The 14,343-nt window shown below is 36.0% G+C and overlaps 1 protein-coding gene across 5 annotated transcripts; it reads left to right on the top strand.

Moving 5' to 3' along the window:
- The first annotated feature begins 2,284 nt into the window (after positions 1–2,284).
- LOC122028596 (pumilio homolog 5-like) lies at positions 2,285–12,306 on the top strand. Of its 5 annotated transcripts, XM_042587442.1 has the most exons (10): positions 2,286–2,504; positions 4,133–4,938; positions 6,230–7,653; positions 7,739–7,880; positions 7,993–8,100; positions 9,893–10,105; positions 10,186–10,296; positions 11,021–11,215; positions 11,635–11,806; positions 11,890–12,306. In XM_042587442.1, the coding sequence occupies exons 2-10, from the start codon at positions 4,300–4,302 to the stop codon at positions 11,904–11,906; spliced, it is 3,021 nt and encodes a 1,006-aa protein (XP_042443376.1). In that variant the 5' UTR covers positions 2,286–2,504; positions 4,133–4,299; the 3' UTR covers positions 11,907–12,306. The 5 variants fall into 5 exon arrangements, with proteins under 5 accessions (XP_042443373.1, XP_042443371.1, XP_042443374.1 ...); XM_042587439.1 differs by lacking the exon at positions 11,890–12,306 and adding an exon at positions 2,808–3,087 and having other exon boundaries at positions 2,285–2,504; positions 11,021–11,778; XM_042587437.1 differs by lacking the exon at positions 11,890–12,306 and having other exon boundaries at positions 2,285–2,504; positions 11,021–11,778.
- The last annotated feature ends 2,037 nt before the right edge of the window (positions 12,307–14,343 follow it).

The following is a 14,343-nucleotide window of genomic DNA, read 5'->3' as shown; positions in this document are numbered from 1 at the left end:
ACACGAACACGTAGGTGGAGAAAACCACACAAAAGGTGTGCTAGCACCTATGTATGGTTCGGCCAAGTTGAGGAGGAGAGGGAGAGCTTGAGAGGAAGAAGGAAGAAGATACTCACTTGAATGAAAAATGAATTCTCATTCAAACCAAAAGTGATCGGCTATTTAACAAATATAAACTTAATATTATGTACCAAAAAGATAAAATTCATATGACTAAAAATAAATCCCAAAATAAAATAAATTAATCAAGAAAATGTATAAAATCAAAATATAAATTCAATCAAAATTACAAAATCCACGAATAAAACTATAAAATAAATCGATACATATTTAAAATTTAAACTCAAGTTTAATAATTCAGAGGAGACATCAAATTAATTGACATCTCCAAAATAATAGTAATCCGGTTAGTAATTAGAATTAGTTTAATTAGAGATAAAGTTTGACTTGATAAATAATACTGGATAAGTTTTACATTATGATAATAAATTAGGGAAACTCTATCTATGTATATTCAGAAAGATATAATTTCAACCTGGTACATTTGGTTTAGTGGAATTAATTGAAGTAACTCTTTATTAATTCTAACTTGTTAAATTAAAATGTTATACTAAGTTTAGTGGACAAAATTATTTAAAAAATTTATGATTCCAAATGACTCATATCAATATCTGATATGACGTTTATCAATTTTTTTTTTATTGAACCTAAAATTAAATTTAAATTTAATATAAATTAAACTAAATTTTAAAATATAATTTAACCCTCTTATAAAATTATAGGATTTTTTTAATTAAAATTATCAATTGGATGATAGGAATAAGATTTAAGCCGGCTGGGAGGTTGACTCATTGCGTTGCTTATGTCCTTGACACGTGTCTACCTGCGGATACGTGCTCCTGGTGGCCGAAGCCAGGGACGTGCAACGCGGATGCCTGGCGACCTTCCACGTGTACTGCGGTCCCCGCTCCACGTGCTTTCTACGGGTCGCTGGATCGCTTCAGTTAGAAAACAGGAAAAAGGCAAAAGGAAAATAAAAAAGTGAGAAAATAAAGCGGCGGCACCGCAGCAGGCGGGTCCCACCTCACCGCTTTCGGTTAGAATTCAGCCACGTCATCGCCGCGGCGGGATCGACGGTCACGGAATCGCCCCTCAACTTTTTCCTTCCGTCTCCGAGGAAACGTTCCGCGGGCCCCGCCACCCAAAACCCAATAACTCCGAAGCCTTTAACTTTTGTTTTCTTAAAAAAATATTTTTTTAATTATAAACAATAAAATTAAATCTGAATTTAAAATTTTGCTATCCGTAATTTATGGTAAAAGCTGGTGTTTATTCACTAATTAATTACCTGATAGGTAGTTTTGCGTGGAAAGGCCATACCCTGTTCTATCCCGAAACTGCCCTTTGACATGGAACTCGAAGTCAGCACACCGCTAATCTTGAAGTTCTAGCGTTCAGATCCTTTTTATTGGTAATTTCTGATGTTTTTTCATATCCCTTCTACAATTTACACACGTTAGATCGTAGAGATTAATCTCGACTTAAATTATAATCTAAATGATTTAGAAGAGATTGTAATTAATTTTATACAATGATTCGAAGTGTAAATTAAAGAAGCGACCATACGGGTCAAAGATCTGAACTCATAAACCTGTGCTCTGAAGTCTGAGACACGCAATTGAGATGAGACCGGATCCTCTGCGCCCGCCTCCCGTGCGCCCTCTGCGTCCGTCGCTACGCGACAAAAAATCCACGCGCTAAGCACGTGCGTTTCTCCGATCAGCAAGAATGCTGATCGGTCAGCAGACCGATCAGCAGGAATGCTGATCGGTCTTGTTGACCGATCAACATTCCAAGCAAAATTTTTTTAATTTTTTTTTAAAAAATAAAATAATAAATAAAAACGTTTCTAATACATATAATAATTATACAAGTCCAATATACTTCGATCCATATTAATCCTAATAAAAAAGAGTAAATACTTTTTTTAAAAAAAAAAAATTAAAAAAAGTTTGCTTGGAATGCTGATCGGTCAACAAGACCGATCAGAGAAACGCACGTGCTTAGCGCGTGGATTTTTTGTCGCGTAGCGACGGGCGCAGAGGGCGCACGGGAGGCCGGCGCAGAAGATCCGGACTCAATTGAGATACAGCAAATAGCTGACGTGTTGCACAATGGCTGCGTGGTTAAGTTTGGTCTGGTTGTTACCGAGGTGCAACTTAACGATGCGAGGCCCATTTTGGTCATTTCATCCGTTCTCGGCCACGAGAAATTTCCAAAGCCCGGCGATCGAGGCTTTTAGAAGCGACACCTTGAGCTGTGGAGCGGAGCGGAGAGAGAGAGAAGGGGCGGGCGACTGGGCGAGGGAAGCTAGCGAGGGGACCTGGTTCGCCATGACCTTGTTTGGTTTCTCCTTCGTAATGGACTAGAGCAGCTAACGGATTGCTGTCTGACGATATGGATTGGGGGCTCGGGAAGTCAATGTCTCGTGACCTGGGAAACAGGTGAGAGACTTACGTCGTCTTCTTCCGGGTCTGGGCTTAGGGTTGATAACCAGCTGATGATTGCTTTTGGCTTGCGGTTTTGCGCTACTCGAGGACATTTCTAGTGGTATGGTATTGGGCTGAGAGGTTTTTGGACCTGGATTATTTTTAAGACGGCAGGGTTCAAGTTCGAGTTTTCTAGATCTTATGCTGGCCACAGATTTAGGATTTTCTTTATTTAGAATTTAGTTGTGAAAATTTTGTTTTTGTTTTGTTTTACTTATAAAGGTTGGGCATTATAATTGCGATGCTTTATATGGCTAGTGCAACAACACAAGTAATTCGGGAACAAGTGCGTTGGAGTTGATGTGTTTGTTGGGGCTTTTCGAGATGGACCAGAGATTCGGATGGAGGGAAACAGAATCGGCATTCTGAGACTGGAGGGTTCATGTCGAAGGATAGGTGCCTGAAATGCGCCTGAGTCATTTTTATTGGTCAAGACAAAACAATTCCAAGAAAGAAGTGATTGCGAATAAAGTTTTTTGCTTTCCTTTTTGATAAAGGGAGAGATTAGATCAAGTGATCACCAGAGTGGCCGACCAGTTTAAGATTATGTGTATACTCAATTTGGTTGCGTTTAATGTGCCGCGATTACAGATGACACATAATTATTGCAATCCTGAAATATATTTATAGCCCTCTTTATGTGTTCATATTAAATGGATCAGATTACAAGTCTTGTTAATGAAAATCTAAGGGATATATATCTCCATGTTAGATGTTTTCAGCTTGCCAAACTATGATGATTGGAGTCTGAATGTTTAAAGGTGTTCCATAGAAAGCAACTTAGTCAAATATTTCATAATGGAGTGTTATTGAACTTAAGCAGAGTGTTGGCCTAAGATTCGATCTGTCAATCTCCAATCGAGTCTATGTTCCTAGTCATTAGTCGGTAGTTATCTATCTTTTGATTGGTAGTCTGGGTAATGTAGTTGTAGTTTAGTATCTATTTTTGTGTTATCAGTTTATGGAGATGTGTGGCAGTTGTTCTCAGACTGTAATTTAATTTATTAGCAACTTGGATGAATTGGGACCTAAATTTAGTGTTCTCCATATATTTATTAATGGATTTTACTTGCTTTTGCATTTTTCAATTCTTGATCTTTAAACTCTTTGAATTGATGGAACTTTTGAGCTAGCTATTATTACATCTAATGTTCTATATACTTCATGTCTGTAAATGGATTTTTGGTCCCTGATTCTTAGAGCCAGTTGTGATTATGTTTCTTAATTTATTTTCTCCGATCAAGGTGGAAATCACTATTGAAAACTGAATGCATTTTGATAATGTTTTAGGCCATAGATTTCATCTGCTGATTAATTATAACAACCAAGTTTGGTTATTCATTATATGCTTCATGAATTTGTCTTTCTGACCTGGCACTTATATATATGTCTTTTCAAATAGTTTCTCTCCCGTGTCTTTCACATATATATATTTTTTTGCTTGTAGTTTCTGGGCTAAGCATTTCTAAATCTATTATTGGTAGTAGATGAATTTGGAACAGTTGTATCTTTTTATTTTGAACCTTATTAATTGTTTCTTCAGTATTTGGCTTAATTCAAACAGATCTTTTTGATTTTAGCAGGAGCTGATTGCTTTGTATTTGTGAGTTGATCTCAGCTTCTCTGAAGAAGTTTCTTTGGCTGTGAATTGCTGACCATCTAATTTTCAGCTGGAGATCACTCCTAGGAGAACTATAGAAGATTTGACATTTTATAAATGAATTACCTGAAGATAACCAACTTCAAATAAATGGCCACAGAGAATCCACTGAGATTCATAGGGAATAATAGAGCTGGGAACTGGGCCCTTGGAAAGGACCCATCAGACTTCTCATCTTCAGGTAATTTAGTTTCAGAAGATTTGGGTTCACTTTTGGAGGGGCAAAAGTACCATGGAAACAAGGGTATCAATGGTCTCAGTCGAAGTGGAAGTGCGCCGCCAAGTATTGAAGGGTCTTGTGCAGCATTTGATATCTTAAAAGGCCAGATTGCTGAATTGGATGGTGGCTTGGAGAACTTAAATGATGAAGCACAAAATTGTAAATCTGAAGAGGAACTACGTGCTCATCCATCCTATTTAGCATACTACTGTGCTAATGTAAACTTGAAACCAAGGCTTCCTCAGCCTCTTATCTCTCGGGAGAACCGACATATGATGCAACAGATTGGAGGAATTGGTCAGAGTAGGAGATTGCCTTCATTTGATGACAACAGCAAGACATCTTTCTTTGTCTCTCGACCTACCCTATGTCCTCATGATGAGGAACCTGAGCATGATAGGGCACCTAGAATTGAACCCAGAAACTGGGTAGATAAGAAAGCTGATATTCGTCCTTTCATTTTGTCTGATTCTGAAGAGCAGCATAATAATCCGGTAGATCTAGTGAAGGTAATGTATCTACTCTTCTAATTTTCTGATAGTCCCTTTTTTCTCCTAGTGTATAGCAAAGGCTGCATCTGATCAATGATTTTCTTATGGCCTACATAGAGGTGACAATGGACTGGCCCAACCTGGGCTCAGGTGTTCTAGTAACTATGCTTCCTCGATTGTATCTGAGCTAGCATACGAAGGCCTAGATTCTTGCCGATTTTTTTCTTTTTTAAAATTTCCTTTTTATTAAATATATTATTTATTATTAATTATATACAATTTTGATAATAGAAGTATTGTTTAAAATATTTGATAGTATTTAATAATTTTATGTTTGTTAAACATTATTAAATTATTAAAATATTGATATTAAATAACAATATCTTTATTAAGTATTAAACACTCTGCCCATGACGAACTAGTGGTCGGTCCCAAGTCCGGATAAAGGAGGAGAGTTGTGTTAGGTTACCTGCTAGCGTTAAAACTATGATAAATGTTCAACGAATAGATCTTTATTAAGTATTTAAAAAAATTATAATAAGTTGGAATCGGGGTAGGCTGGGCTCTAGTTCATGCATGGCTCAGCCCATTGGCCATGTAGGTGTGGCTTATAGATTGTGATGGGCAACCAACGGCCTGGTCCTTATAAAACCTTTGGGCCTAAGTTTGGATGTAAGTACCTCTTTCTTTGTGCATGTAAGTTTCTTAATAGTACTATGTCAGTCTGATCTGGATGATTTAAGTATGTAATACATCAACCAGTACAATGTTCTCTTCTGCTCTACCTTAGGGCTTAGGAAGTTGTTTGAGATTGCTTGCTGAGTGACCCAACATAGGAAAACATGGCTTGATTGGAGGCCTTGTTTTGGAAATTCATTATAACATTCAGATTTGTTGTAATGGATGCCCAGTTGAGTTGATTCTAGAATGTTTTTTGCTGCATCAGCTTGCGACTTGTGCTATGTGCCTAAGCCATTGAGTCCTCATAAATGTTCTAAGCATTTTCTAAGAAGCTTGTTTTAACTTTTAATAAACACTTATAATTACCTGAGTCTTCCCGTGGTCCCATGGAGGCTGTCTGGTAGTTTGCATGAACATTTCTTAGTGTTTTCACAGTAATAGTTCAAGCTTAGTAGCTTACATATCATTTATCATTATTTTTATGTTATTGCAATTATACATGGTCTTTTAGAAGTATTTCGGAAACTTTGACTGGCATAGATAGATTATTTCTATATCTTAGGTTTTATTTGAGAATATCATTTATTTTGTTTACAGTTGTTTGAAGCTTGGTTGTCTGATGTTTCAGGAGGATTTTCCTCATATTTCATATCCTGATCATTCTCATCCTTCAAGACAAATATTGCTAGAGCAAGAATCCAATCATGATTCCTTTTTGAATGATGTACATGATTCTTCCGTTAGCATGACTATGCTAGAACCAAGAAAAAACAGTGTGGGCCTCCACTCTCCTTCTCTTCATACAGGTTCACATTCAGTTGGATCAATATTGAGAGGTGATCTTGGTGGCATGCCAATTTTATCTGCAACATTGACTGAGAGGACAGTTAGCCAAATGGAAACTAGCAAGGCTGTCAACAATTTTGAGAACAGTGTTTCACCTAGTCCTGTGATTGGATTAGGTCTTGGTAATATCAAGGATGAAATGAGAAAGCTAAGGTTGTCTTCTGATGGACATTCAACCAGCCAATCAAGGCGTCACCCTCAGCCAGGTAATTTTCATTCACAAGGCTCATTTGCTCGAGCTCAGGTTGGTCAGTCTCAGATGATTTCTCAAGGAATACAACATTCTCAAAGTCCTCATGGCCATCCAAAATTGTCAGTGGCTGAGGTGCAACCACTGTCACCATCTTCTAGCATTTCTCCCTTGTACATAACAGCAGCGGCATATGGTACTCCATATTACCATAGTTTGCAATCTAGTAGCCTACTTCCTTCTCAGTTTAGCACAAGTGAATGCACATTAAATCCCTCGCTAGTGCCTCCATTTGTCACTGCTTATTCTTATTATCAAAATGCTATTCCAGTGCCTTTTGACAATGCAGTCGGATCTAACTTTAGTACTAGAGTTCCAGTAGTTTCTTCAGGGGGAAATGGTTTTTTTGGAGTTGACATCCAGCAGTTATATAAGATGTATGGTCAGTTGGGTTTAGCTATGCATTCTCCCTTAACTGATCCTTCGTATATGCCTTTCTATCAACATCATTCAATCAATGCTTATAGCACTGCAACTGCAGATCAATATGAGTCAATGATATCCAGGGGAAATGCTGTAGGGAGCTTACCAGGCCTCTATGATCCACAACAAGCTCAGGGTTCTTCTTCATATCTAGCTGATCAACTACCTCAAGTCACGAGAGTTAGTGGTGTCAATACTCTTAATGTTACAAGAGGGGGCAGTGTCAGCCCTACTTACTATAGGAGCCCTACGAATATTGGGGTAATGATGCAATTTTCAAATTCACCAATGGGCAGTCCTGTTTTTCAAAGACCACCAGTGGCTGGAACAAGTTTTTCAGGAAGGGAAAATGAGAACGTTAAGTTTACATTCAACTCTGAGAGACATCCTGGTTCTTTATCAGGGCGCCAAAGCCAAAGAGGGCGTGAGAAGTTTGATGATTCAAAGACGTACTCTTTGCTTGAAGAGCTCAAGTCTAACAAAGCTCATAGATATGAATTGTCTGACATTGTTGGACGTGTGGTGGAATTTAGGCAAGCACTATTTTCTTTGTTCGATTGTTGTTGGAGCTTATTATGTGGTGTATTGTTTTATTTTATGTATTTCCTTTGGCCTCAGCGCTGACCAACATGGGAGTCGATTTATCCAGCAAAAGTTAGAGACTTGTAGTGTCGACGAGAAGGCTTCAGTTTTCAGTGAAGTACTTCCACATTCCTCTTCATTAATGACTGATGTATTTGGGAATTATGTTATTCAGAAGGTACATTTCCCAAACTTGTCTCTGATCACTTATCTGATTCCCGCTTCATAAATTCTTCATGTATGAGTATTCTCAAGACACAATGCTCCTATTCATTGTTCTGCTCTTGCAGTTTTTCGAACGTGGGAGCCCCGAACAGAGGAAAGAGCTAGCTAATAAACTTGTTGGCAATGTCTTAGCTTTGAGTCTTCAGATGTATGGTTGTCGTGTTATTCAAAAGGTTCTCTTTCTTTTAGCTATCCTTATCACTTTTGCTTCATGTTATGCACTTCACTTCTTTCAGAACTGTAATGCACATAGTCTGGCACCTTGTTGAAGTTCTGTGGTGTTCATGAAATTTTACATCAGTAGCTTTGAGATTTGTGAACTATGTTTGTCATACTGAATTTAAGGAGGGCAGATGTTTCTACTGAACTCCAGAGCCTCCACTCCATAATTATTGCAGAAGATCAAGATCTAAACCTACAAAGTCAGTCCTCTAGACTTGCTGCTTTTTTTAACATTGTCTATTGTCTTGGATCTAGTCTCAGTTGGACCTTACCATTGCCCTCCAAAAAGGTACCTAAAAAGGCACCTGTAAATGTGCTACTTCACATCCACTTTCTATGGTTATATTCTTATAATTTGTCACCTCATTATTCTCTCTCTTTCTCTCTCTTTTCCCCATTCATAAGGCTGTTTCAGATGGTAAGTGGTGGTTACTGAGAACGCGGGGTCGAATCACAGGATGTCGGGGCATAAATCTCCAGACCTGTGTACCTCACCCCACCCACCACTTGCCCTCTCGGCTACCGTGATTTACTTCCCTCTTGATGGCCTTGGGTTGGGTGTGGTGGGGGCGTTGGGGGCGAGCGATTTCGCCTTTGCAGCAGATAAGGCTGTTTCAGATTCACTTTCTGATTGAAAAGGAGACATGCTATGATAAATGAGATGACCTCGTTGCATTCGAATGATACTTCGAATTTGGTTGCTTTCCCCCTAACAAATCCACGGCTTAAGTGAGTGTTTACTGTAATAATGTCGGACAACTAAATGCTCATTTTGTGGCCAAACAATCCATTCAAGTTTATGATATTGATTATCATGGGCCTAAGTTAAATTTGTGTGAACATCATGTGGTCAAGATGAGGAGGGACTTCTAGATTGTTATGCGATCATGGTATTTCCTTTGCGTAAGAAAAAAAAAAAGTTGTATGACCTGCCATGTGGTCAAGATGAGGAGGGACTTCTAGATTGTTATGTGATCATGGTATTTCCTTTGCGTAAGAAAAAAAAAATATATAAGTTGTATGACCTGCCATGTGGTCAAGATCAGGAGGGACTTCTAGATTGTTATGTGATCATGGTATTTCCTTTGCGTAAGGAAAAAAAAATATAAGTTGTATGACCTGCCATGTGGTCAAGATCAGGAGGGACTTCTGGATTGTTATGTGATCATCATATTTCCTTTGTGTAAGATAAAAAAATATAAGTTGTATAACCTGCCATGTTTAGTAGATTAGATTGATGGGTTGTTGGAAACATCTGGAAATGAAAAAGTATGATTACTCAGTGGTATTTAGTCATGAGCAGTTGAGTCTAATCCAAATCATAATGGATTGTTAGATCCTTGCAAGTTGGGTTCTATCGCACAAATTTCATCAGTTAAAGCTAGTAAGTGTGAGGGTAGAGATAAAAAATTGGACAATGATGGGATATGTAGCTGGCACCAAATAGCTTGGAATTGCCATTTGCTGTCGTCTGTCTTGTTCAAAGGTAAATGTTCACAAAGCCACGTATTTTTTTTTTAGCTAGAGAGTGATTATGTTAAAAATAAATGAACTACTTTTTTGCAGGAAGTTGGATTCTTCTTTTCTTTAGATCCTATGTTTGAGGTCATACTAGAGTTTGCAAGTTTTTAATTTTTTTAAGGAGAAAAAAAAGGCAGAAGTAACATTTTCAGTTGTGCTGAGAGATTTCTTAAGCCTTTTATCTGATTCCTGTCAAATCTCATTGAAATTTTCTTGTTGCAGGCTCTTGAGGTCATCCATCTTGATCAGAAAACGCAGCTTGTGCAAGAACTTGATGGAAATGTGATGAGATGTGTTCGCGATCAGAATGGAAATCATGTAATTCAAAAGTGCATTGAGTGTATACCAGCAGAAAAAATTGGCTTCATAATATCTGCGTTTCATGGTCAAGTTGCAACACTTTCTACACATCCTTATGGTTGCCGTGTGATTCAGGTCAAGAGAGTGTTTATTCTCCAGATAGAACTCTGATTTTGAGATGCGGTTACTCTGAGACATTATCTTCCTCTTTGTAGAGAGTCCTGGAGCACTGTAGCGATGGATCTCAAAGCCAATTCATTGTGGATGAGATTTTGCAGTCAGCTTGCCTGCTTGTACAAGATCAGTATGGCAATTACGTCACCCAGGTGAGTGCTTTAACATTTCCACTGTTGATCTTGTATTTCACGTGTTCATCATTGATTGGAATAATGAAAATTTTGGACATGCTTAATTTGTTGATCCACATGTAATGCCATCCGGTGGGATACTGTGGCATTATCTGCAGTATAACACGGGCAAGTCTAGTTCAAGTGTAATCATTTTTTCATTATGTTGCGCGTTCAAGTTATTATCTGTTATAGAGCAAATTAATTGGGTTGTCCTTGAAGTTAAAAGCAGATGGTCTGCTTTCTTCATTTGACAAGCATGCAGACACGAGATCCTTTCCTTCTTGGGTTGGTCATATTCCCATCATGCTTTGTGAAATGCAATGTGCAATTATGAGTGTTATAAAGGCTTAAACTAGACGATTATATATTATTGAGCCGTTTATTTCACATTCATGCTGTGTAAACCAACCTGCTTAGACAGTTTATAGCATAATATAGGACGTTGCATCCTCATATCTCCTGGTTCCCTCATTTGTCAGTATACTATGTATGGTCTGTGCAGGCTGTCTCGAGAGTGTACCATAGTTAGCCCTGTCAATCTTTACTGTATATGTTGTCAATTGTGTTTGAGTTCTACATCTTATGATAAGGTAATTTTTCCATGAATAATTTGTAGATTATCTATACCAGTTTGTTCCTTTTGATTCGACTTATTGTGTACCGACACATTTCAATTCTCACATAGTTATGTCATTTTCAGCATGTTTTGGAGAGGGGAAAAGCACACGAAAGAAGCGAGATCATCAGCAAATTATTTGGGCAAATCGTGCAGATGAGTCAGAACAAGTTTGCTTCAAATGTTATAGAAAAGTGTTTGGCATATGGTAGTACCGAAGAGAGGGATCTCTTGATCAAGGAAATGGTTGGACAAACCGAAGGAAATGATAATTTATTGGTATGCTCAAATCCTTGGCAAATTATTGAATATGTGTGTTTTAGTATCCTGATTCTGTTCATAGTTGAGTTGCTCATTGCCAATTCTTCTAACAAACAAGGATATTTAACAGCTTGTGCATCTTTCGATAGTTGTTTTCTTATCTACAGTTTTGGGGTTAGAATCCTATATTTCATTATATTTGCTAATGCTTGGATCTAGAAGACCTCATAGGCAAAGTTTGAAATATAGTTCAGAGCTGGATTTTCAGTGCCAGGTTGGAATGGTATCATGTTCGGTGTGATGATGCACACCGAGGGGAAGGAATCAGGGAAGAGGAGAGGAAAAAACTCTAGAAGAGGAAGAATTCAGCTTAACTATCTGGAGTGCTCAGATCTCATTACAGATTTATCTTTGTTCTTGTTCATTTCCCTTTTCAGGTGATGATGAAGGATCAATTTGCAAACTATGTGGTTCAGAAGATTCTCGAAACATGCACCGATAAGCAACGGGAAATCCTGCTCGACCGCATCAAAGTTCATCTGCCGGCTTTGAAGAAGTACACTTTCGGGAAACATATCGTGACCCGAATCGAACAAACATACGGTGAAGGTGTCACCCCACCCCTTGATTATAATTCTTTTCGTAGTTCGTCTACTTAATCTTTATTTAGTTTATAAAATCTGTTCTTCCAGATGTCCTTGAATCCTAAAACAAGAGAAACCACTTGCATTTGCAACCCTAATTCTAGAGAACTCCAACAAAGGCCTCAAGGTGGCTTCTGTCACGCCTTCTACAATGCACAGGTCAGTCTTAGTACAAGTAGATTCATACTTTAGGTGTATATTGCTTCTATAATAAGACGAAAATTCGGTATATCCTGGTGTATTTAAAATATTTATAGGTGTCTAGCTTAGGATATTCGAAGGTATATATCGATAGTATCGTACGTCTTGTGTTGCTCCTAGATTGCTTGATAATATATCTCTGATTTGCCTAAACCTTTCTTGTATTTTTATTTTTTAAGCAACGTCTAACAATTGTAAAAATCATGTATCTATTTGTGATACTTTCAGTATTGATTTTAAGATCTTAGAAACCATCTATTATAATTTACAATGAGAAATTATATATATGTTTCATTATTGTATCGATGCAAAAATGTTATATTGTTGGTTCTACGATGAAATGAAGGGACATAAATTATGTATCCAGTGGTCTCTAAATGAGGATTATTTGGTGTTGTGACTCGAACTTTTGGCCATTATTCAAGTTTACCATTTGGTACAAACTCAGTTGTGTATCCAACTTTAATCCAAAGGTTAGTCTTCTGTATGTTTAACAAAAATTGAACACCTTTGGAACTTAGTGATTTCTCTCCTTAGTTTACTAGAATTGCAATATGATGATGCACCATTATGCTTAATAAAATAGATTAAAATTATAACATGATATATAATTTTTAAATTAAATTTATTTTAATTATCAATGTTGGTCCTGGTGCGACTGACAAAAGTGAAATTATGATTATATTCTTCTTTTGACTTGAATTAGATAAATATTTAATAAATAAAAAAAAATGTGTATAAATAAATACGAGATTATCAAAATTTATTTGGTTTGTAACTTAAAATATTGTTAATTCAAGACGATGTAAGCACTAGTAAAGTCTCCTTTGAGTAAAGTAGGGCGGAGAAGTCTTATATAACGTTTGAAAGCATAAATTGTAAATACGAAAAATGAAGTGATGTTTTAGATTCCTAGGACCATAGTTCTATTTATAGGTTACTATTTATAGGTTACTAGTCGAATTTATTCGTTGGCTGACATGGTAGCTCCGGACATTTGGAATAGGTTCGGGCACCCCTAGTGATGTATTTTATTTGCTTCGTAATGACTCTTCAACGACTTTAGAATAAAATTTATCCTCGCTCGGTGCTTGGATCAGTTCGGGTGCTCGAACCTGGTCCGGGTGATTGGAGTCGGTCGTCGAGCTCATTAGAATCCAATTTCGATCTTTTCTTTGAGCAGTCTTTTGTTCTGATTTTTCGTCATTCGGAAGTGTCACATCCATCATTTCCATCTGTCGGTGTACTTTTCTGTAGTATCTTGTTCCTCCGATATATTGAGTTTGTCGACTTATTTCAGGTGTCATCCATCTTGTTAGTTGTGTCTTTCGTTTGATTTCTTGTGTTTTTAGGTTCTTACATATTTAGACACAAGACATTAAAAATGTAGAATTTAATTTAATCCTGTTGATCACATTAAACTCATTCGGGGCATTTATAATTTTTTTTCATTTTTGATGTGTATCAATCTAAATTAAATTAGGGTAAAAAATATAATAAAATAGATAGATATTGCAAGTTAAAACAATACTTTGATAATTATAAGAAAAATTTTAAAGAAAAAATAATCTATATTTCCCCTGAACATTATTTCCTAAATTTAATTCATAATTTCTTTTCCTTTCGCATCAATAAAAAGAAGGGTGTATATGGAAAAAAAAAATTGAAAATTTTTCAAAGGATGTTCGAATCGGTGACTAAATTGGAAAAAAATTCAATTTTTTTTTAAATATTCAAATTTATAAAAATTAAAATTTAGATTTTTTAAAATGATTTAAAACTTATGAAAATTACAAAGATAATTATCTAGATTAATATTTTTATGAGAAAATAGTATTTATTTTAATAAAATAAATATTTTGGATAGAATATTTATTTTTAAAATAGATTTTGACTTCAAAAATTATTATAAATTTGTTTGATCATTTAAAATTTAGTTGTTAGTTTAAAAAAAAAATTAAAGTTTTTAAAAATTTAATGTCAAAAATTTTATCTTTAAGTTGAGAATTTATTAAAGATTATTTATTAGTTAAAAAGTTTTAAATTTTCTTCTTTCTATACAACATAACAAAAAGTTTATTATATAAAAGTATATGAAAAGAAGTTTTGATAGTAATATTATTAATTATTAATTATATATGGGTTAAAATGGGGTTTGGAATTTAAAATAAGATTTTAGCTATTAAATTAATAAGATATTTTATTGAAATATATTTTTTATTATTTTTCTAATTTGAAATATAGTCTAGTTCATAAAATTTTTAAAATTTTTAAACATTTAAACATACATAATTCTTTTCT

Source organism: Zingiber officinale, chromosome 10B, assembly GCF_018446385.1.
Source record: "Zingiber officinale cultivar Zhangliang chromosome 10B, Zo_v1.1, whole genome shotgun sequence".
Classification (NCBI taxonomy): domain Eukaryota; kingdom Viridiplantae; phylum Streptophyta; class Magnoliopsida; order Zingiberales; family Zingiberaceae; genus Zingiber; species Zingiber officinale.
Note: the sequence above shows the minus strand (reverse complement) of the source record. Positions and strands in the feature narration are given on the sequence as shown.

What these genes read in the sequence shown, in the direction of transcription:
- LOC122028596 (XM_042587437.1), top strand. Translation starts at nt 4,300, where the DNA reads ATGGCCACAGAGAATCCACTGAGATTCATAGGGAATAATAGAGCTGGG. An exon ending in ATGGTTGCCGTGTGATTCAG is followed by an intron (nt 10,106 to 10,185) that starts GTCAAGAGAGTG and finishes TCCTCTTTGTAG; the next exon opens with AGAGTCCTGGAGCACTGTAG. An exon ending in ATGGCAATTACGTCACCCAG is followed by an intron (nt 10,297 to 11,020) that starts GTGAGTGCTTTA and finishes TGTCATTTTCAG; the next exon opens with CATGTTTTGGAGAGGGGAAA.